This window comes from Talpa europaea, assembly GCF_964194135.1.
Source record: "Talpa europaea genome assembly, chromosome: 2".
Classification (NCBI taxonomy): domain Eukaryota; kingdom Metazoa; phylum Chordata; class Mammalia; order Eulipotyphla; family Talpidae; genus Talpa; species Talpa europaea.
Genome location: NC_140068.1, coordinates 91,398,808 through 91,423,543, shown reverse-complemented (window position 1 = coordinate 91,423,543; position 24,736 = coordinate 91,398,808). Strand labels below are relative to the sequence as shown.

Sequence of the window (24,736 nt, the reverse complement as noted above, 5' to 3'; positions counted from 1 at the left end):
AAAAATCATGACATTGTAATGGACAATTTGCTACAGTGGGTAGAGAAGGGTGATCCATCGGGCTACCAATGACTGTTTGGTAACAAGTCCATTTTGTGCAGAGTAAAGAATGGTGTGGTTGATAAAAAGTGACTCAAAAATGACACTGTCAGGCAAAGGTGGCTTCAAACTATCTCTATAGAAAGGGCTTGGAGCAGCAATGTGAGTGTGGAGTGGTAGGTGAAGCTGCTTTTGCAGAGCACTTTACATGATGTGGCATTAAGTCAAAAACCATCACATGCCATGTTGAAGACAAAAACGCCTTCTCCCACAGCCCTCAAGTCATTCACTGACACTGGGTAGGCTACCTTTCTCAAAAGCTATCTTGTACTGCAAAAACTTTCAAGTTTTACTGAACAAGATTCAGATTCTATACAGCAGGAGCCACTCCTCGGCTGAAAAGAGAAATCTGAAAAGAAACAGCACAACAAGAATTGGGCAACATTGATAAACATTTTCAAAAGGCTGTATTATCATCTTCCCTTTTGGGCTCTGTACATTTACAATAGCCAATCCTTATGTTCTAAGATTTTTTTACCCACTTGTTTTTTTTTTAAGATTGATTGATTGATTATTGATTGATTTATATAAGCACTGGGTACAGTCAGAAACGCGGGAGGGTGAGAGAATTCACCAGAGTCAGAGAGGGGAGCAGAGCAGGCAGACTGACAAAGTACACTGCTGAGGGGAGCAGCAGGCACAGCAGGAGAAGTCTGCGCGCCATGTGGGACCCTCACCGGCAGCCAGGGATCGAACCGGCGCTGCAGAGGCTGCGGGCAGCTTCGCAGCCCAGTGCTCAACTGCTGCGCCACTGGCTCTCTAAGATTTTTTTTAATATACATTCTTATCAGCAGATAAACAAAGATTAGCAGTAAATCAAAATTTTTACATTTACTTATTATTTCATGATGTTTGTGTGTCTGTTTTTAAGACTGAAAAATTTAATTTTAGTGGCAAGAACTGATAAAATAATTTTGTATTTACATACTGTACTATGGTTTTGGGTAATTTTTTTTTTTCTTCTAGTTAAACAGCCATCAATGATTCAAGTGACTTCTTTACAGTGCACATAAGATTTTGTAGAATTCCTTGAATGCTTGTTTATTTCTTGCCATATCATATAACATATTTCATTTGTAAGTGACAAAATTTCTTTTTCGATCACTCTCCTGTTTTGGAGTGAAATACCTTAATTAGAATTTCCACTAATTCCTAGAATAGATCAGGTGAATAGATTCTCTCTCAGACTGAACAGGAGTATATATATATATATATATATATATATATATATATATATATATATATCCTCTATATGCTTGAGACTCTAATTTAAAGCAAAGCAACCTGAGAACATCAGCAACCATAGAATGTAGAATTAAGCTTTCTACTCCAATTCTTCCTGTTCTAACTAGATACCCTAATTGAGTTCCTCTGTTCATTTGCTCTATCTAATTGTAGACTGAAAATACCAAACTCCAGAGAATTCTAAGCCTTTCAGGTTAAAATTCACCCTTAACTAATGATTACCTAGCTTTCTCCCTTTGACCAAAAGAGTCTTTATCCAATCCCTCCCATAGTAAATGGTTGGATACCTGCAATGTAAATTAACTCAGCCTGGACGAGTAGGGCCTGACCAAACCTAGTGGGTTAGCACATGACCCTATAAACAGAAGTTGTTCCAGAACATTTGCCTAGCAATGAAAGATCCCCAATTAGAAAACCCTCTACTGAAAGTAATGATCCTAAATCACTTATTTTCCTTTCTGACTTTTCTTTTTATAAGACACTTTATGACTTTTATAAAAATCATCAAAATTATTTTCCCCATTTGTAGGATTTCTAGGTCCAGCATATTTTCAAGCAATTTTGTAAAAGAGAAAAACAGACTAGATATGCCACTTTTGTTTAATATAATAAAAACATTATAGCCAATATAATTTACCTTTCTGATAAGAGTAACCCATTTTGTCTTATCATGACAATAAGACAAAAAGTCTGGAATCAATTTGATGAAGTTTTCATTTTCACATCCCCAAAGATCTATTAGCTGACAATAATTTTAGGAAAACTGAATGTTAGATTCAGTGATGGCTCTTCTTCTGTTGGATGTCGGGACCCAGAATATTGCTCCCCAATGGATCATTCCTCTAGTATTTGGCCAATACTAGAGGCCATTATGTAAAAATGTATATATGCTAAACTGGAACATATGGAAAATTAAGAAGAAATTTTATCTATATCATTAATCAGAACAATGTTCAATTATGTTTCATCAATGCCTATAGTTATCACCTTTAAACTGTAATACAATCATATTATTACCAAGGTAAAGGTTTATTCCCTAAACAATGGAAAATATATAACCCCAAATGTTATCCTCCCTTTTTCTTTTTATGTAAAACAAGGAGAATTATAGCTAAATATTCAGTTTCAAAATTGACTTTTTTTCAACCTGGCTTAACAATTTCCAAGCCAGATCACAAACATACTAGAACAACAATTTTATGTGGTTAAAAGTCTAATGATCTTCTCAAGAATTTATAGCAGGTCACCTGAACTGTCTTTATGGAAAATCTTTTATATGCATTCCACATACCTTGAGATAACAGGCAAACTGAAAATACCCTTTACTATGTTGTGTATAAACAACTAGGAACAGGTAGTGATAACACACCAAGAAAAACTCACATACACATTTGTATAATACTACTCTTATGAAAGAATTTTTTTCTGTCAAATTGGTTATGACAGTTCTTAATGCAGTGTTTGAGTTCATATATCAAGTTCAGTAACAGAAATAGATTTGGGCACAGTGTTATTCACATTAGAGATGCTAGAAGCACTGATTGCCGGAATTTGGTGTTTTATTTCACTTCATTTTATAGTCCAATAATATTCCCTTCACATTTTGAAGGTTCTTTGCAGCCACGAAGATCTCTTGCTATTATAATTGGCAAGGCTCTAAAGGGCATACCCAAAACATGATCCAATTGCTTGTTGAAGGTTGGTGACTGATAAGATACCTGTCTCAACACTTCTACTTTGAAACCAAACAAGAACTGCAAAAATCAGTCTTGCAAAAAGTGAAAATATCTTATCAGTTTTCTTGCTAGAAGAGTAGCTTCTGTGCTAAAACTACAGCCAAAATCAACTTCTTGATAGTTTCTCTTGTGTGTATTCCTGGTCTGTATGAGGTTAAAAGCAAACCGAGTTATTATTTCAGTTTCCTGCAGAAATAGTTTTACTTAGGGGCTAGTCCTAGGCCTCTTTGCCCTCTGACCTATTCCTCCTCTTTCTCTTACTTTGCTCAACATCACAGAGACACTGAGTCCTAAAGGCAGCCTTTTCCCAAATCCTTTTAGTTGGCATCCAACTGGAAAGACAATGAAAGGGAGAAATACTCTGGCTTTTCACTTTCTCACATCCTCCAATGTCCTGCCAGTGCCTCCTACTAGCTGAGACCTGCTTATAGATTCAAGTGGCCTCCTTGTTGGTAATCTCTGGGTTGCACTGCATCCTATTTGACATCTCATATCATTGCATAACCCATGAAACAAAATTACCTGTATTGATTTTCCTCTGTGTTAAATACAGGGTGGTTCATTTTCCTGATTGGATCCTGACTGATACACTCAATTAAATACATTATAATTTAGCATAATGTTCTCAGATATTATACAATATTGATAGAAGTCTAAAGTTTCTGAATATCTTTAAAATTTACAGCAAGACACTACCCATTTTGTCACACAAGAGCCATTAAACAAGTGTGTGTGTAGTTCAGTTCAGTGACTGAAATCCAATGACTCTAAGTTGCTCTGTGAATATTAAAACCACATAACCCCAAATGCCAAAATGTTTCCCCTGTTTTCACTTGTCTACCCTAAAAATCATCACTAAATCTTACACTCAATAATAATTAACTCATTACAATTAGCAGTTACCCATCTTTCTTCTTTTAAATCAAGTTTACCTTATAGTTTTCTTTGTATAGGTCCTTTACCTCTTTTGTTAGATTTATTCCCAAATATTTGATTTTTTTTGTTTCAATAACAAAAGGGATGGTCTTTTTGATTTCTTCTTCTTCAGATTTATTGTTTGTGTATAGGAAGGCTACTGACTTTTGCATGTTGATTTTGTATCCTGCCACTTTACTGAACTGATTGATGAGTTGAATTAGCTTTTCTGTGGAGTTTTTGGGGTTCTCTATGTATAATATCATATCGTCTGCAAATAGTGATAGTTTGACTTCTTCTTTTCCTATTTGGATTCCTTGGATGTCTTTCTCTTGTCTTATTGCCCTGGCTAGGACTTCCAGTATTATATTGAAAAGCAATGGTGAGAGTGGACATCCTTGTCTTGTTCCAGATCTTAATGGAATTGCTTTCAGCTTTTCACCATTGAGAATGATACTGGCTGTTGGCTTGTCATAGATGGCCTTTATGATGTTGAGGTATGTTCCTTGTATCCCAAGAATTTCAAGGGCTTTTATCATGAATGGGTGTTGCACTTTGTCGAAAGCTTTCTCAGCATCTATTGATATTATCATATGGTTTTTATATTTCTTTTTGTTGATGTGTTGGATAACGTTGATTGATTTTCGGATGTTAAACCATCCTTGTGCCCCTGGAATGAATCCAACTTGGTCGTGGTGAATTATCTTATGGATACATTGTTGGATTCTGATAGCTAAAATTTTATTGAGGATTTTTGCATCAGTGTTCATTAGGGAGATTGGCCTGTAGTTTTCCTTTTTTGTGTTGTCCTTGTTCGGTTTTGGTATTAGTGTAATGTTGGCTTCATAGAACGTGTTTGGTATTGTCCCTTCCTTCTCAATTTTTTGGAAGAGTTTGTGAAGGATAGGCACTAATTTGTTAAAAGAAATAGAAGAAGACACAAAGAAATGGAGAGACATCCCCTGCTCATGGATTGGAAGAATAAACATTATTAAAATGGCCATCCTTCCAAAAGCAATATACAGATTCAATGCTATTCCAATCAAAATTTCAATGTCATTCTTCAAAGAAATAGAACAATTATTGATGAAATTCATATGGAATCACAAAAAACCCCGAATAGCCAAAGCTCTCCTGAAAAAAAAAGAAGGGAATGGAGGCATCAGACTCCCAGACTTCAAACTATACTACAAAGCCATAATCATCAAAACCGCATGGTATTGGAACAAGAACAGACATACAGACCAATGGAATCGAATAGAAAATCCAGAAATAAACCCACAGGTTTATGGTCAACTAATCTTTGACAAAGGAGCAAAGACTATGCATTGGAGCAAAGAAAGTTTGTTCAATAAATGGTGCTGGGAAAACTGGGTCGCTACATGCAAAAGAATGAAGCTTGACCACCACCTCACACCATACACAAAAATCAACTCAAAATGGATTAAAGAACTAGACATAAGACCTGAAACCATAAAATATATAGAAGGAAATATAGGCGAAACACTACGTGATTTGCACATCAAAGACATCTTTACAGACACATCACCCAAAGCAGTGATAGTGAAGGCAAAGATAAACAGCTGGGACTATATCAAATTAAAGAGCTTTTGCACAGCAAAAGAGACAATAACAAAAACAAAGAGAAACCCCACCAACTGGGAGAACATTTTTGCACCCAACACTAATGATAAAGGACTGATCACAAAAATCTGCAAAGAGCTGATGAGTCTCAACAACAACAAAGAAAATAATCCAGTCAAAAAATGGGCAGAAGAGCTTAAAAGAAACTTCTCTGAAGAGGAAATGCAAATGGCCAACAGGCATATGAAAAAATGCTCAACATCACTTGTCATCAGGGAAATGCAAATCAAAACTACCATGAGATACCATCTTACACCAGTGAGAATGGCACATATTAAAAAAACTAGCAACAACAAATGTTGGCGAGGGTGTGTAGAAAAAGGAACTCTTCTGCACTGTTGGTGGGAGTGCAAACTGGTCCAACCACTGTGGAAAGCTGTGTGGAGATTTCTGGACCTACTAAACATAGAGCTTCCATATGACCCAGCAATTCCACTCCTAGGTATTTACCCAAAGGACACAGAAACATCAATTCCAAAGAACACCTGCACCCCTATGTTTATAGCAGCACTGTTTACAATAGCTAAGCTTTGGAAACAACCCAAATGCCCAAAAATAGATGACTGGATCAAGAAGATGTGGTACATATATACCATGGAATATTACTCAGCATTCAAAAAAGATAAACACATGCAATTTGCTGCAACATGGATGGCGCTGGAAGGGATCATGCTCAGCGAAATAAGCCAAAAAGAAAAAGAAAAATACCGGATGGTCTCACTCATAGCAGGAATCTAGAAAACTTAAATAAGGGACCAGGAAAATGAATAACTATAAGAAAGTGAAAATCAAAATCAACAAAAAACTATGAACCAGAGACACTTTTAGGGGGGCGGGGGCGGGAGGGGAGGGATTGGGGTCAGAATGGGGGGCTGCAATTGGATGGGGAATATAACAATAAAATTTATAAAAAAAAAAATATGCAGTTTAAAAAAAAAATAAATAAATCAAGTTTACCTTAAAATTTTTTTCTCTTTGACAATTTTTGTAGATTTATATGGTTTAATATTGTAAATTGCTTCAAAGTCTTTTGAAAAATAGATGATATATAAAACACTAACATAAGCATTGTTTTCCTTCTAAAAAAGATCATGACATTCTTAAATTTTATGATGGTATACGGAGTATTATTTTGAGAAATGACACTACTCATTATATTCATCAAGATAGAACAAATTATAATTGTGGTAGCAAATTAACAAGTAGTACCATAATCTCAGAGGCTTACAATCACACAGGTTTCTTTCTCAGTGACATGATTTGTCCAATCTAGTTTAATGATATCCCTACTCCATAAACTTGACAGCTCAGGTTGCAAGACTGATGGAGCTGTTACCATCATGTGAGGCCATGGTCACAATAGAAAACTTCAGGGTTTGTCATAAGAGCAAAGGAGATTAAGGATAACTTCATAGTAGTCCCTAAAGGTTTCAACCCAAAAGTGACATGACACTTTCACTCATATTTCATTGTCTAGAGCAAGTCACATGAACTCTCTTAACTTCTTCAAAGAGGAATTTGCCAGAATAAATTAAAAAGATGTTTTGGGGAACACAGGTAATTTCTACCATACTCATTATTTTTAAAATCCAAACAAAACAAAAAGAAGCAGAGATGAAAGTGAAAAATCTCCCCAAAAGAGCAATGTTAACATTTGATATTGTTACAAATACATACAAGTAGAACAGTTAGAAGTATACATTTACCAAAGGAAAAGCATATCTCATACTATTGTTAATTAAAAATTATTAAATTAAATATTATTTGATTTAGTAGAAGAAAGAAGAAACAAAACTGAAGAAACAGATAAATTTTTCATTATCTAACAGATAAATGTCTTTCTCATGGTAAGAAATGTATATCTTTTTTCTAAAATGATCTCTTTAGAATTAAGAAAAACTCATGAATCCCACAGTTAACATCATCTACAATGGTGAAAACTGAAAGCCTTTCCACTTAGATTAGGAACAATAAGAATGCCTACTCTCACCACTTTTATTCAACATGCTATTGGAAGTCCTAGTCAGAGCAATTAGGCAAGAAAAAGAAATAAGGCATTCAAATTAGAAAGAGAGAAAACTATCACTATTTGTAGATGACTTGACAATATATGTAGAAAACCCTAAAGGTTCCACCAAACTGCTGTTAGAACTAGTAAGCAAATTCAGAAAAGGTACAGGCAACAGAATCAATATATACAACTATTCTGTGTTTCTATTCACTAATATCAAGTGATCAGAGATAAAAAATAAGAATATAGATTTATAATCATGAAAAAGAATAAAATAGGAATGAAAGACTTATACACTGAAAATTATAAGACATTGCTTAAAGAAAGTAAAGATGACAAATAAATGGAAAGATTGTCCATGTTCATGGATTGAAATACTGTTGTTTCAATGTCCATAGCACCTAAAGCAATCTATAGATGTATTGCAATGCCTATAAAAAGTTTAAGGATATTTTTTGCAGAAATAGAACAATTAATCCTAAATTTGTATGGATGCATAAAAGACCTGGAATAGGCAAAACACTCTTGAGAAAGAACTAAGCCAGCCACATCACACTTTCTGATTTCAAACTATATCAAAAAATATAGTAAGTAAAACAGTATAAGGGCATAAAAACCAACACACAGATCAAAGGAATGGAATGGGAATGGAATGGAAGCTCATAAATAAACTTGTGCATATATTGTCAATTTATGGCAAGGGAATCATACACACACACACACACACACACGTGATTCTTGATATATATACATGTATGTATGTGTATATATGTATGTATTATATATTCCATTGTATGTGGAATATGTACATGCACAATGGAATGTTATTAATCATAAAAAATAAATCTTGCCTTTTGTGACAATATGGATGAATTCTGAAGGCATTTTGCTATGTGAAATAAGTCAGACAGAGAAATACTAATACAATATTATTTAACTTATATGTAGAATCTAAAAACAAACAAAAAGCCTGAGCTCATAGATACAGAGAATATATTGGTGGTTACCAGAAGGGAATTTGTGAGGAAGGGAAGGACAGGTATTGAAATGGATCAAAAGGTACAGACTTTCAGTCATAAAAGAAATAAGTCATGGGGATGTAATGTCTACCATGGTAACTCTTGTTAGTAAAACTCTACTGCAAAAACTCATGGAAAACATTAAGGGTCTTGGGTCATTATGTTTTTTTAAATTATATATTGACATTTATTATTATAAACATAAGGAAATTAGCTCATTTATATTACTACTCTCTCTTCTCCATCTTTTTTTTTTTTAAGATTTATTTATTTATTTGTTTGTTTATATAAGCACTGGGTACAGTCAGAAGCACGGGAGGGTGAGAGAATTCACCAGAGCCAGAGCGGGGAGCAGAGCAGGCAGAAGGACCTAAGTACACTGCTGAGGGGAGCAGCGGGCGGCAGGAGAGGTCTGCGCGCCATGTGGGACCCTCCTCCGGTTGCCGGGGAGCAGCCGGGGATCGAACTGGTGCTTCAGAGGCTGCGGACAGCTTCGCAACCCAGCGCTCAACCGCTGCGCCACCGGGGAGGCCCTCGCTCTTCTCCATCTTAACTCCCAATTTCTGTTAGGTCTATTATTCCTTTTATATTTTCAAAGTTTATAATATTTACTTTACAAAATTGTTTAGTCTTACATCTACAATTAAATAATTCAATTATTCTCATCAGGCCTTTTAGTTCCTCATTTCTTTATTTGATTTATCTCTGAGTTGGTTAGACTTCAAGAAATTTTTACAAAGAAGTCTTGGGTAACTTTTCCCAGGAATTCACACATTCCGAAAAAAAAAAAAATTGCCTACTGCTTTTGTCTTTTCAGGACAACTTGATGAGCAGGCTGTGTGTAAAATAATTGGGACACAATATCCTTGCTTCAGAACTTGTTCCACTGTCTTCTGCTACTGAATATTGCTGTGGAAAAGCATGAGAGCAACCCATTTCATTTACACTCAGGGTTGGCTTGCATTTTCTGACTGGTTGTTCATAAGGCTCTTTCTTTAGCTTTGGAAATTAGTAATTTCAATAGATTTTTATTTTGGAATTGAGTTCTTTCTAATTCTTTCTTGGACACAGTGCGTTCTTTTCAATTGCAGATTCAAGTCATTCCAAGTTCAAGGAAACTTTCTATCCATGCTTTTCCTGTTGCCAATATTCTTTCTTTTCTTCAGGATTTCTAATTATTCACCTTCATCTGTTCCCCTAGGTATTACTTTTTCTCATTATCTTTTTTCTTAGTGATTTTTCATCTACATTTCTTCCTCTCTTTCTCTATCACTTCCTCTTCCTCTTATTCTTCCATTTGTTATTGCTTCTAGTGGTACTTTTATCTCTATAAATGACTTTCCTTTTTCTTTTTTTTCTGTTCTGAGTTCCTCATTTACTTTTCACCTTCTTGTCTTGTAATCTTGTCTCTGAACCCTTCTATACTTTTATTTTTTAAAACAAGGATATTTAAGATTATGATCACTTCCTCTGTCCTTGAGGGAATCAGCCTTCAAATGTAAGTTCTTTCCCTACTATATATGCATAGATCTTTGACTGTTTTCTTTTTGCTTTTATCTTTGAATACATCCATCTTTTTCCTAAAGACCAGTTGTGGGTGGGTTAAAGAATATGCAAGATAAGTTGTGTCCTGAATTCTTTTATTCTACATCTGTTTTGTCCTTAGTCTTAAAAGCATAGAGTTTCCTCATTTTGTTTTGCATTAAGAGGTCTAGGATGGTAAAACCCTTAAGATACAAACTCCCTGAACCCTACTCACAAAGGCCACCTTTCTTGGCAATGAGTCTAGACCACTGACCACAAAAATGGTGTCTTTAAGTTTCTTCTTTGGATCCACCTTCTGGAGTGCAGAATGGATATGGATATAATACCCCCTCCCATATTTGCCTGTGTTCTTAGATATCATCACTTTAACCAAAAGATCATTGGATTTGCATTTGAGAATTGTGACCCTTCTTTAAGGAGAAACCGTATCCTGCCTGAGGTTGAAGGATATATGTGTTGGCTCTCAGCACCCTCCCTCACCATAATTCAAATTTCATAGTATTTGGCAGGTTTTCTCACGGTTTGAGGTTATGGCTATTTCCTTATTTCACTCAAGATGGCTTTTCCCCCTCTATTTTTCATTTTTGTTGCTGTTGCTGATGAATTTCAATAACAGGGAGTAGAGTAAAAATTACTTTCTTCTGCTATGTTTAATCAGAAATGAGAATTTTAAAGATCAGAAGAAACTCTGAGGCCACATTTTTATAGCCCAAGACTGTGTTCCTCTAATCATGCATATGGAGTATGTTCATTTTAACATTCTAATAATGGCTTTACCATACCACTTCATTTATTTAACAAATGTTTTATATCTCAGAACTCATGGTTCATGCAATACCACTAATCAGGTTAGATGAGCACAAAATGCAAACTATGTTATAATACGGAAGCACTATTTTAAAGAACATTATATACTTCTCATATATAAAATATAAGAGAAAGGAATGCCTGGCATATAGCAAGTTTCAAAATTGAAGTTTCCTTCCTTTTATATCTAGTAGGTATATACTGTAGATAATGAGGAGGTTAGAGTTGTCAACACATCTTTTGCTGAGGCTTCTAGCTGCCTACTGGGATTTAATAATAATAAGAGAATGCTACACTTATAAAAGCAAGGCCAAAATGTACTCTGTGTATTTTGTTCTTCCCAGGATCAAATTTTGAAATAAACTTGCTAATTATAGGCAACCATTGTATCTTTCAAATAAAAATCTGTGAGGATCTGTTAGTCAGTGTTCCTCTAATAGCCTGGTAGAATATGATTTTGGAATACTAATTGCAATTCCAACCCTCTTGTTTCCCACACATGTGACACAGGAAATGGTAGCTTAGAGTGTTGTTAAGAAACACAATCACTGAGCAAAGCTGCTCTTCTCTTCCTGTGATATCCTCATGTCATTAGACAACATACCCAGAGACAGCTGGCTTAATCTACTGACTCCACTCATACCCTGTCTCCTAACTGCCTTTGCACTTCTACAAGTCACATATTCACTCCAAAAGTTTGATAATGTGCAAAATATGAGAGCTTATAAAACATGTCAGTGCAACTCATATAAATCTAGTATGTCTTTTTTTGTCAAGTAAGGAAATAAGTAAAAAGACAGCTCAGAGCTCCCAGGAAAATATTTTATAAACCCTGCATATAGTCTGATTATTTGGGAAGTAACTTCTTCCAAAAGATCTGGAATATCACAAATTTTTTAAAAAAGTCAAAGTAATCTGTGATATGCCCTATGCTCACCAACAGACACAGTGGACAATTGATTCTGGGCCTGAAATTGCAGATTGTATCACCTGAACCCACCAGGTCTTCTACTGATCAATTCAACAAAACAAGTAGTGACTGATCACCTGAAACAATACAGCTCAACAAGTCAAGAGTCTTTCCTTTAGGTAGATGCCATCTGAGATTTGCAGTCTTTACAAATATTTAAATTTCCCTAGGTTCCTAGAAGGTAAGCATGATCATGACCATTGTAAAGGTTAGAAAGTGTGGTTCAGACTGGCTAGGTGACTTGAACAAGCACTGACACCTGGCACAGGCAGTTGAGAGTAGAATAGGAGGTCATCCCCAATGTGCACACTCTTCACTACACCCTGGTGGGGAGGTGCAGTGATGGTGAAGATGCCACAATATGAACATCAGCAAAACTTGAGGACTCACCTCATGGTTCACTTGGGAAAGAAAGTCAGGTGGGAAGAAGTGAATTACCCCCCCCAATGGAACCTGTAATTTCCCAAATTTGGCTTTGCAACCTTTCCTCACCAGAGACAGGATGTAAGTAGAGTTAGTAGATTATGCCAGTTACAGGGGAGCTGTCACCGGATGAGGATGGCACAGGAAGAGAAACACAACTTTGCTGTGTGATTGTGTTTGTCAACAACCAGCTGCACAGAAAATGTTCTGTAGTAAATAGAGCACATTCGTGTTCCTGAATTCATTAAGATCATAAACTAAACCAGGCACCAACCATTTAAGAAATGATATCCAATTTATTTGGACACTGTATTCATTTTCTAGGGTTGCTGCAGCAAAGGACTACAAAGTGGGTGGCTTAAACCACAGAAATTCATTGTGTCCAGTTATGAAGGCTAGAAATGCAACACGTAGGTGTTGGCTGAGTTGATTCTTCCTCCTTTTGAGGGCTATGAGGGAAGGATCAATTCCAGGTCTCTCTGCTCAGCTTACAAATGACTGTTTTCACATTCATATGGCATTCCTTCTGTACCTGTGTCTGTCTTCAAGTTTCTCCAATCATACTGAATGCCAGCTCACCTTAATGACCTCACTTAAACTGTAAGATTCTATCTTCAAATAAGATCACATTCTGAGGCACTAGGCATTAGAACTTCAAAATATGAATTTGGAGGGGGGGGTATACAATTTAACCCTTAGCAAGCACAATTTTTAAGTTTTGGTAGAAAGGATAATCATTCTCAGATAATCATTCAGATAATCATTCTCTTCTCCAAATTGGCTTATGCTAGTATAATGATTCAAAAATACCAGATGATCTCACTCATAGCAGGAATTTAAAAAACCTAAATAAGGGACCAGGAAAAAGACTAATTATAATAAAGTAAAAATCAAAATCAATAAGCAACTATAAACCAGAGACACACGACAGGGGGTGGGGGGGAGTAGAAGGGAGTAGGATCAAAAAAGGGTGGTGGGAATTGTATGGGCACTATTACCAAGATGAAAATTCATACATTGTGCAAAAGTGAAAAATGATGTGAAAATATATAAAATAAAAAATAAAAAAAGAAGAGAGAAATAACAACAAAAAACAAAATGAGTGCATTATAGCTTTCGAAAATGAAATTTTTTCTCATTTTTAACAATTTATTTACATATATTTTACACTATTGTTCATTTTTTACATTGTTTGCTTTCTTCTAAAATGAAATTTTTCAACAAAAATTTAAATTAATGGGGTCTGCTTCTAGAGAAAGGATTAAAAATGAACCCTAATTTTGAAAATACATAGAAGGAAATATAGGCGAAACACTACGGGATTTGCACATCAAAGACATCTTTACAGACACATCACCCAAAGCAGTGATAGTGAAGACAAAGATAAACAGCTGGGACTACATCAAATTAAAGAGCTTCTGCACAGCAAAAGAGACAATAACAAAAACAAAGAGAAACCCCACCAACTGGGAGAACATTTTTGCACCCAACACTAATGATAAAGGACTGATCACAAAAATCTGCAAAGAGCTGATGAGACTCAGCAACAACAAAGAAAATAATCCAGTCAAAAAATGGGCAGAAGAGCTAAAAAGAAACTTCTCTGAAGAGGAAATGCAAATGGCCAACAGACATATGAAAAAATGTTCAACATTACTTGTAATCAGGGAAATGCAAATCAAAACTACCATGAGATACCATCTCACACCAGTGAGAATGGCACATATTAAAAAAACTAGCAACAACAAATGTTGGCGAGGGTGTGGAGAAAAAGGAACTCTTCTGCACTGTTGGTGGGAGTGCAAACTGGTCCAACCACTATGGAGAGCTGTGTGGAGATTTCTGGACCTACTAAACATAGAGCTTCCATATGATCCAGCAATTCCACTCCTAGGTATTTACCCAAAGGACACAGAAACATCAATTCCAAAGAACACCTGCACCCCTATGTTTATAGCAGCACTGTTTACAATAGCTAAGCTTTGGAAACAACCCAAATGCCCAAAAATAGATGACTGGATCAAGAAGATGTGGTACATATATACCATGGAATATTACTCAGCATTCAAAAAAGATAAACACATGCCATTTGCAGCAACATGGATGGCGCTGGAAGGGATCATGCTCAGCGAAATAAGCCAAAAAGAAAAAGAAAAATACCGGATGGTCTCACTCATAGCAGGAATCTAGAAAACTTAAATAAGGGACCAGGAAAATGAATATAAGAAAGTGAAAATCAAAATCAACAAAAAACTAAGAACCAGAGACACTTTTTGGGGGGTGGGGGGCGGGAGGGGAAGGATTGGGGTCAGAATGGGGTGTTTGCAATTGTATGGGGGAATATAAAAATAAAATTTAATATTAAAAAAAAATGAACCCTAATTTTGTTAATTCAGGATAGCTTTTTACACGATTTGGATAAAATACCCTTTGCTAAGATCCACCCCAATCTGGTGATGACCATCCTTTTCCATGACCATCCTTTTCCATCCTTTCCCAAGTCAAATGATTTTGATTTTGTTCTTATTCCTCCAGACTTGTCTGGCCATTTCTATCCCTTCCCTATGGGTACCCAACAGAAGGTGCCTTAGACTTGTGGCAAGGTTTTGGGCCTCAGTGGCCCTGCTTTGGGCCAACCCTATTTGGCTGGGCATTTACCCATGAGGGGATGGGTAACTGTGGGTGCTTGATTTGAAAACTATCCTTTCTCTTCTTTTTTCTTTATTACACACTAATTGTTTTAAAGTTCCTTTCCTTTAAAGGTCTTATGAACTAGAGTATGTCTTGTCTTAATGTGGCAGATGGCGGAACCGATTTAGAATAGGCAGGTTTGGGGGGCCTTGGAGTGCCTCTCACCCTGCCTGGTTACAACACTACAGGAGAAAAATAGAAGACATAATGCAAATGGTAAGTAAAGAAATGCAAGCAGTAAATAAAGAATTTGGTAGTCAGAAATGCAAATTAAAGCAGGATAATTTTTGCCTACCAGATTGGCAGAATTTTTAAACTTGGCGCTGTTGGCAAGTGTGAAGGATTTGGATCTAGTCAAGAACTCCTCTGGGAGTGAATTTCAACCAGCTTCCTACTGGTGAAACCCAAAGTGCCTCTACAGGAAGCCTGAGATCATGTATAATGATAAATCAAATGCACATTCCTCAGCTCATCTGCAGAGATTCTGAATCAATTGATCAGAAATGAAAATGTGTCTTTAGATGACTGCTGAATATTCTAATTTGAGCTATTCTTTTTTTTTTTTTAAAGATTTATTTATTTATTTATACAAGCACAGGGTACAGTCAGAAGCGTGGGAGGGCGAGAAAATTCACCAGAGCCAGAGCGGGGAACAGAACAGGCAGACTGACGAAACACACTGCTGAGGGGAGCAGTGGGAGCAGCAGGAGAGGTCTGCGCGCCATGTGGGACCCTTGCCCGGTGGCGGGGTTTAAATCAGCGCTGCAGAGGCTTCGGGCAGCTTTGCAACCCAGCGCTCAAGCGCTGCGCCACCGGGGAGGCCCTAATTTGAGTTATTCTTAATTCACACTTGGGCAACGCTGAGCAAAACGTTCCAAATGGTGGGATTGTGTAGGGCCTGATAGTCAATGCAGAATGCCTGGTTCCATGAGATTTGAGTAACTGATAGAAGCATTTCTAGTATAAAGCAAAAAAAAGTAAGTTACACTTGCTACTGGTGGGCTTTGACACCGGGTCACACACAGTTCAGCTTTTACATTATTTATTCTCTTTGGCACAGAAATTCAACTTTTTAAAAAACTTACCCTACGGATATAATCAGGTTTTATTCAAAAACATAGGTAGGATTACAGAAAGTATTTAAGAGCTCTGAATAAATAAGAAGAGTTTGAAACTATTCTTAATAACTTTTCCTTAAAATGCTGGCTTTGGGAGAGAATATGAAAGGAAAGCACTCCACTTGGTGTCCCACATAATCAGACTTGTTTTGCAAATGTTTTCTGGTTACCATGGCAACTTCTGGACTTCTTTGTGTAAAAGGGAAACTACGAATATCCTTTTTTTTTTTTTTTTTTACATGATTAGTGTGTTCTTTTTATCCTGGTAAGCTCATTCTGTGCTGACAAATTACATTCTGACAGCTAGGTTGTAATCTAAAACATGTTCTTTCAGACACTGAATAATAAGAACCTCCATGGATTGACAGTTATTCTTCATTTATATTTTAATGTATTTGCTTTCAATGAATTTAAGAGATAAACTAAAGTGCCAGAACACTTGCAACACTTTTAAAATAATTCAGAAATATATCCTTACTTAAAAAATTTGACATATGTCAATTTGATTATTTGTACTTGTGAAATGTGGTGTAAGGAAAGAATATAAGCTTCAGAATCAGTTAGACTTGAAGCTGAACCCTGGTTCTTCCCCTTACTAAGTAGTTGTGTGATTTGGGCAATCAGCTTAACTCTTTAAGATTGAATTTTTGCTTATATAAGTAAGATTGAGAAAAAAAATAAAGTGTCTACAACAATGCTGAGTGCATGGAACAGGTCTTGCATATAAAAGGCAGCTTTTGTAACCAAGGGAAAAATAAAAGCAAACACATACCCAAAACCTGTTAGACTTGGTTGGAAAGAAATCAGGTTTTATATAAGAAAATTTTATAAATTTCATAAATAATTATAACCAACTTTATTAGAATTGGACAACTTTAGGTTCCAACTATTTATGATACTATCATTACATAGTCTTCAGCAAGTAAGAAGAATTATGTAAGATAGCAGAATATGACATGTAAAACTGACACAGAGTAAGTTTCAGTAAGTTTCAGAAACTTTATAATAGTCTGACAATACACGTGGAGCTAAAGTTAATGCATAACTTTGAAATATCAAATGGCAAAGCTTTTAAGCTAATAGAGGTCATGGTGACCCAAGGCCAGGAGTGTTCCATAACCCAGTCAAGATGAGGGAATGTAATTTTAAGGACAAGGCATAAATTTCCCTAATGATGAGTCATTTCTGACGAAAGTTTAATGCTGAGGTGGGGACACGTTTCTCCACTTGTTTTCCATTGGTTTTTTATGTATCTACTGATACTTTTCCTTTTTTTCAGTCTGTTGTTTGGCAGGACCCATCTATTCCCTGTATGTCTTAGTTTGCTGTTTACTCAACTATGGATGGAGAAACAGGATTTTTAGTGGGGCATGGTAAAACTTTCATTATGCTCCTGACTTCTTTTTATAATTAACTTTGTTATTTTTGTACATCTTTGTTAATTTTTGGACAGTATTTGATTTCTCCCCTTCAGTATGTTTCTGTAGTTCTCCTATCACCATTGCACCTGCAATCCATCACCATAGTCACCTTGTGCTCTTCCTACCCTGTTTCGACACATCCATTCCCCATCCCCTGCCATATGCCTCAGCTCAATGGTCAGCTTCAAGTTTTGTCTTTTTCCTGACCCTTTATTTGGTTTCTCTATATTTCACATATAACTGAAACTATCCAGTATTAATCTTTTTTCTTCTGACTTATTTCACTTAGAATAATTCCTTCCGGCTCCATCCTCCTTCATCTACCTTTATTTCTTAATCTTCAATTATAATGGCAAATGACAGCATCATGGATGAACACGTGGGAAAAATGTTGCAACAAAATACAAATACAACACACGAAACACCATATAGCAAAACAGGATAAACTAAAATTTAGTACTATCTCATTTATTTAAATGAAAATAATTTAAATGTCCTCAGGTCCATATTATATGTGGAACATAAATTCAACTTATAAAAGTTAGTTTATTACAGAAATGGTACCAACAATGAAACTATGGGCCCAACACAAGAATAAATGTCAACACCATGTTTCACTATATGAATTTGGTTTCCTTTTTTTCAATTGATGTATCATTGGCTTACAACACTGTATATGACTTAGGAGTATATGTTCCCACCTTTTCAGATGGATGTTACCACAACTCACCCATCAAGGCACCCATAATCCTCCACTACAAACAACTAGGGCCCCTCCTCAATTTGATCTCCACTCCATCTAGTAGCCTCAATTCCAGTCATATTTCTAGAGTTTTTCAGATTTTTTTTCAGATTTATTTATTTATGCATACAAGAACAACTGGGGTACAGGCCAGAGGTGAGGGGGCTAAAAGGATTCACCAGAGTCAGAGTGGGGAACAGAACAGGCAGACTGACTGAAATACACTGCTAAGGGGAGCAGCGGGTGAGACCGGAGAGGTCTGCTTCACCATGTGGGTTGCTCCCTGGCTGGCAGATCGAACTCCTGCTGCAGAGGCTTGTGGATACCTTCACAGTGCTGTGCTTAGCCCTTGCGCCAGCAGGGAGGCCCGGTTTTTCGGTTTAGTTTCGTCTGTTCCTTTATTTTGTTTCTATAATACTCCACATAAAAATGAAATCATCCAGTATTTGATTTTCTCCTTCAGTCTTACTTCATCCAGCATAATCCCTTCTAGTTCCATCCCCTGCTTCCTGGATGCTTCAGGTCTACTCTCAGCTTTCAAAGGTAGGTTTTAAAGTTTGTCTTTGACCCTTTATTTGGTTTCTCTATATTCCATAAATAATTGACACCATTTGGTATTATTTTTCTCCTTCTGGCTTATTTTGTTTAGCATAATCCCTTATGGCTCCATCCATAGTGCCACAAATGGCCTGAGTTTATCTTTTTATATTATTGAGTAGTATTCTGGTGTGTGTGTGTATGTGTGCATCACATCTTAATCCACTTACCTGTGTTTGGTTGTTCCATATCTTGTGTATTATAAATACTGACACAATAAATGTAGGAGTGCAGGTTTCCTTTCAAATTAGTGATTTTGTGTTCTTTAGATAGCTACTCAGAGAGTGGCATTGCTGGGTTGTATGGCAGATCCATTTTTAGTCTTTTGAGGAACCTCTACACGCTTTCCTTACTAGCTGGATGAGTTTACAGTCCCATCACAGTATAAGTGCGCGCCTTTTTTTCCACATCTTAGGCCAGTATTTCTTGTTTCTGGTCTTGTTTAATATAGTGTGGATTGGTAGCTTATCGTGGTTTTGATTTGCATTTCCCTGATGATAAGTGATGTTAAACCTTTGTTTTTGTTTTTGTTTTTTTCATGTTTGGCCATCTGTATATCTTTTTTTTTAAAGAATTTATTTATTTTTATACAAGAGCTGGGGTACAGGCCAGAGGTGCGGGAGGTTGAGAGGACTCTCCAGAGACAGAGCAGGGAGCAGAACAGGCAGAAGGACCGAAGTACACTGCTGAGGGGAGCAGCAGGCAGCAGGAGAGGTCTGCGCGCCATGTGGGATCCTCGCCCGGCGGCAGGGGATCGATCAAACCGGCGCTGCAGAGGCTGCAGACAGCTTCATAGAGCTGTGTTCAACCCACTGCGCCCATTGGGAGGCCCCTGTATATCTTTTTGATTAAGTGTCTATTTAGCTTTTCTGCTTATTTTTTGATTGGGTTATTTTCTCTTTTGTTGAATTTTATGAGTTCTTTTTAGATCTTGGATAGTATTTCCTTGTCAGATGTATAATGTGCAAATATTTTCTCCTATTCAGTAGGCTGTCTTTTCATTTTAATGATAGTTTCTTTCACTGTACAGAAGCATTTTAGTTTGATGTGGTACCATTAGTTTATTTTTTGCTTTTGTTTCCCTTGCCAGTGAAGATGAGTCAGTAAAGACATCTTTGAAGTCAATGTCATGGTGTGTTCTACTTATGTTTTCTTCTAGTTATTTTATTATTTCAGGTCTTACGTTCACATATTCAATCCATTTTGTGCTCATTTTTATATATGGTGTGATAGAGTGGTCTATTTTCATTCTTTGGCATGTGGCTGTTCAGTTTTCCCAACACATTTGTTGAAGAGACTTTCTTCTTTCTATTGTATACTCTTGGCTGCTTTATCATGATTATCTGTCCATGTAAGCATGGACCATCAGTTCTATTACATGGGTCTTTGTGTCTATTTTAATCATACTGTTTTGATTACTATAGTCTTACAGTCGAGTTTGAAGTCTTTGAATGTGATCCTTCCATTCATCTTATTTGTCAAGATTGTTTAGGCTTTTCATAGTGTTTTGTGGTTCATATGAATTCAGGAATGTTTTTCTATTTATTTGAAGAATTCCACTGAAATGTTGATAGGGATGGCATTGAATGTGTGTGTGTGTGTGTGTGTGTTTCTCAGTTTGAGTAAAGTGTTCATTTTAACAATGTTAATTCTTCCAATCCATGAGGAAGGAATAACTCCCCATTTTTTGTGTCTTCTATTTCTTTTAATATTGTATTACAGTTTTCACTGAATAGGTATTTTACTTCTTTTGTTAGGTTTATTCCTAGGACTTTTTATACTGTTTGATGCTACTATACATAAGATTGTTTTCTTGATTTCTTTGTCATCTAGTTCATTATTTGTATATGGAATATAGGAATAGACTTTTGTATTTTGATTTATAGATTGCCATTTATTGTTTCTAAAAGTGTTTTAGTGTAGTCTTTAGAGTTTTTATGTATATTATCATGTCATCTCAAATAATGATAGCTTTATATAGTCTTTTCCAATTTGGACTCATTTTTAGTTTTATTTTGCCAAATCGCTCAAGCTAGCACTTTCAATACTATGTCGAATAGTTACGGTGATAGTGGGCATCCTTGTCATTGTTTTCATTTATTTATCTTTTATCTAAGATGGTAGATGGCATCCAGAAGGTAGATGCATCCAGAAGGTAGAAATTGGGCAGGAAAAAAGGTCAAATGATAAGAGACTTTTTTAAACTACTTATCCTACAAGCTTGCTGTCCTCACTTACTGTTTGTTATTAGAGCCAAGGTAAAACACAGAACTCTGGAAGCATCATTTAAAAAGAAAATTACCAGTGATTAACAGTAGACTGTTCATTTGAAGGACAGTCCACACAGCACTGCCACCACTGCAACTCCATTTCTGTCACCTCGGTGTCACTGATGAGAGTCTCATGACTCCATCTCTGATCAGTAACTGTTTGAAGTTAGGGACCCTTGTCCAATCTGGGTCAATCCTGGCTCCTGTCTAGGTTTCCAAGGTAAAACATAGGTGCCCAGTTAAGTTTGACTGTCAAATTCACAATGAATACTTATCAGTACAAGTATGTTCCAAACATTGTACTGAAGAATACTTATACTACACACAATGATGGTATGCCCAGATCAGGCAATAATAGTCACAACTGTATAGAGCACTTCCTGTGTTCCATGCATCATTCTAAATGCTTTATAAATATTAATTCACTAAATACATGAACATGTATGTAAGCAAATGACAGTATATGGATGATTTGAGGTTAGGAAGTAAGAAGTCTATGTTTGTCAATTTTGAAAATTACACAAAAATTTCTATAATTAAGATATTTAATGAGTTGTGTTGGTTAGCTGGAAACCAATTTGTATAACATTGAATCTTGCCATTTGTGGCAACACAGATGAAACTGGAGGGCATTATGCTAAGTGAAATAAGTCATAAGGAGAAAGACAAATACCAAATGATTTTACTCACATGTGGAATATAGAAAAACAAAACAAAGGAACAGACAAAAGCAATCCAAAACCAACTCTAAAATTCTGACTGTAGAATTGAGAATACCAGAAATATTGGAGTGTAAGGGATGGGATATAAAGGGCAGAGGGGACCAAATGGACTATGATGGAGGATTATGGGTGCGTTGGTGGTGGATGTGGTGTGGTAACATACATCTGAAGGAGTATGAACCTATACCTCCAATCATATGCAATGATATAAGTCAATATTACCTCAATAAAAATTAAAAGATAAAACATAAAAGGAAAAATGTATAAAAATTAGGAATTTAGATTTCAGTTCCCACTCACTAACTAGCTGGATGACCTCAGGAAAGTCTCCTCGCTTTTCAGATGTTGGTATCATTATTTGTACCATGAGATTTGGACAAGATTATTTTTAAGTTCTTTGCTGTCCCTAAAATTCTATTTTCTTATAACATGAAAAAACTTGTGAAGAAGTGTTTATTACCTCTGCAATCATTCTGTTAGTGTCTCCTAAGAAAAGCAGGTTCAGAGCTTCTTCCTCTGTGGTTGCCTGGTGAAGGGACAAGTTTTTCAGATGAATGTTCTGATCAGGGTCCTCCAATATTGTCACTTTTCTAAGGAAGTGGAAATCAATAAAAATAAGATAAGTACCTCTAGAATGAAAATTAATGAAGTGTTTTTTACAGGTTCATTTTTAAAAAGCTAAACAACACCCAGTACCTTGTGAGAACTATGGGGACTACAGCAGAGGGGAGAAATCAAATACTGCGCAAAAAATTAACAACAATGAAGAGAATAAACATAAAAATAAAATAAAATTATGCTATAGGCAAAACCAATTTTTAAAATAAAAACAAAAATCTACACTATATGACATCTTGAACTTATAAAATCAAATATAAATAAGACATTAGACACCAGTACTGGATTACATCAAACACTGACATCCCCATGACAGTACTATCAAACAGTATTGGGGCTAAAAAGTATATTACAAGCTCTTTATTTAAAATCATCTGTCTTTAAAATCATCACATCACTAAATCATCTTAAAATGTTTATTCTCACTGAATTAAAAATGCAAGTAGATAAACTTCTACTTATATATCAAGGCACTAAACTGTCGTTTTTTTCTGTAATAATTCCATTTCTTACATGGGTAATGCACAAATCTTATATTTTTTCCCTTTTGTTCAATTTTAAATCATTTTCAATTTAAATAAACATTTCAAGCTGGTTGGCTCATCATCTTACACGTGATGAAAACTGAGGCATCTGTCATCCCCGGGGAATACCCCTTTGTCTAGTTTTCTTACCAATGTGAGTGAAACCTTCTCAATAAGTTTTATAATAAAGTTTTAGTCTTTTATTGTTTTTATGCCTCACAGTGTGTGCTGATGCTTTCTCTTTAGTGTACCATTTCCTTCCATCTCTTCCTCATGGTCAGTGCCTTAAGTCTGGAATTAGGTAACTTTTTAACCTGGCATCCTGGTGCCAACATGATCCCCAGCCCCACTCCGTAACTCCTAACCCTGTTTCCAGGGTTGTCTGTCAACAGTCACCTTAAAGTCCTCTTAGAACTTTCTGCAACCAAACACAATTTGGCCAATCTCCTCATACTCTGTTTCAAAGGACTATAGATTTAAATAGCGCAGCTACTAGAGAATTTCCTTTTGCCTCTTAAGCTTTCTCTTCCTGACTTTCTTGAGAATTGTGTCAAAGGAAACATAAATCACAGATAACACCAGTGAGTACTTCCTGGTATCTGCACTTGTTTAAAACATTTGGAATTGATGACAGTAAGTGAAGGTCAGCATCATCTAGCATCACTTCACCTTTAAAACTGTGACTAGTAAGTGGACACGTGTCACCTGTCTATAAAAACAAGTTAGAAGACCTTCAAAATAAAGAATTAGCAAATACAATCTTTCTTTGCTCTCAACTTTCCCTTTTGTAAGGAGGTTATCTGGACTTTCATATATAATTTGTGGGCACTTAAAATACTAATTACAGGGAAAAAATACAGCTCTCCAGGCACATCTGTGACCAATATGTCACTAATAATGTGTCCCTGAGCCAAGTTTTGGACTCCTTTTTGTCTCCTTTAACAATACCAACTAAGATGGAAAAAGATTTCTTCCCTTAATGAAAACAAGTGCATTTTATTTATTTTTCAACAAGATTCATAAGTGAGCTTATTAAAAATGCTTCTGAGTTAAAAAACGCCTGGAAAACATGAAGGCATTTCTAACTGAAATGGATGAGTTGTGTTCTATTTTTAGGAAGTCCCTTTATTCCTTAAACTTTATTTTCACCAAGATCCTTCTGCAGCATTTGAGAACGTTTGCCTAAATTTAATCTCTAAGGATAGAGAAGTCAGAATTCTTTCTAAATCCACAGATACTAGGGCTTAAAGGTGAATTAAATAATACTGGGAGGAAGATAAAGACATGAAATAAATGATGAGATGCCACATTAAAAGTAAGAAGAGAGTTTTGTCTTTTCAGCAGAAAGATGAAAACAAATTCTCTAAGGCAAATCATTTATGATACAGGTGTAAGACCAAGTCAGGTACAATACCATCCTGTGCAAGTTCAGAAAAAGGAGTGGTGAGTCAGCGAGAAATGACTCAAAGAGGAGGATACAATGACTGTTACCGGGTAACAAAAATCTGTCAGCCCCTGTATTTTTTCTTATCCGAGATGCACGAAACTTAAACAAAATACCAGTGCCAGGCTCCCCCTTAGAAGATCTGATTTAGTTATTCTAGGGCATGGTCTAGGTA

General features: G+C 36.0%; 1 protein-coding gene across 1 annotated transcript in view; it reads right to left on the bottom strand.

Moving 5' to 3' along the window:
* KIF6 (kinesin family member 6) overlaps positions 1-24,736 on the bottom strand; it is a gene marked incomplete at its 5' end in the record, with an annotated part of 395,001 nt that overhangs the window by 262,650 nt on the left and 107,615 nt on the right. Inside the window, one exon of the mRNA XM_084259141.1 lies at positions 22,436-22,565. Coding sequence (XP_084115267.1) covers positions 22,436-22,565 — 130 coding nt within the window. The remainder of the gene's footprint in view (positions 1-22,435; positions 22,566-24,736) is intronic.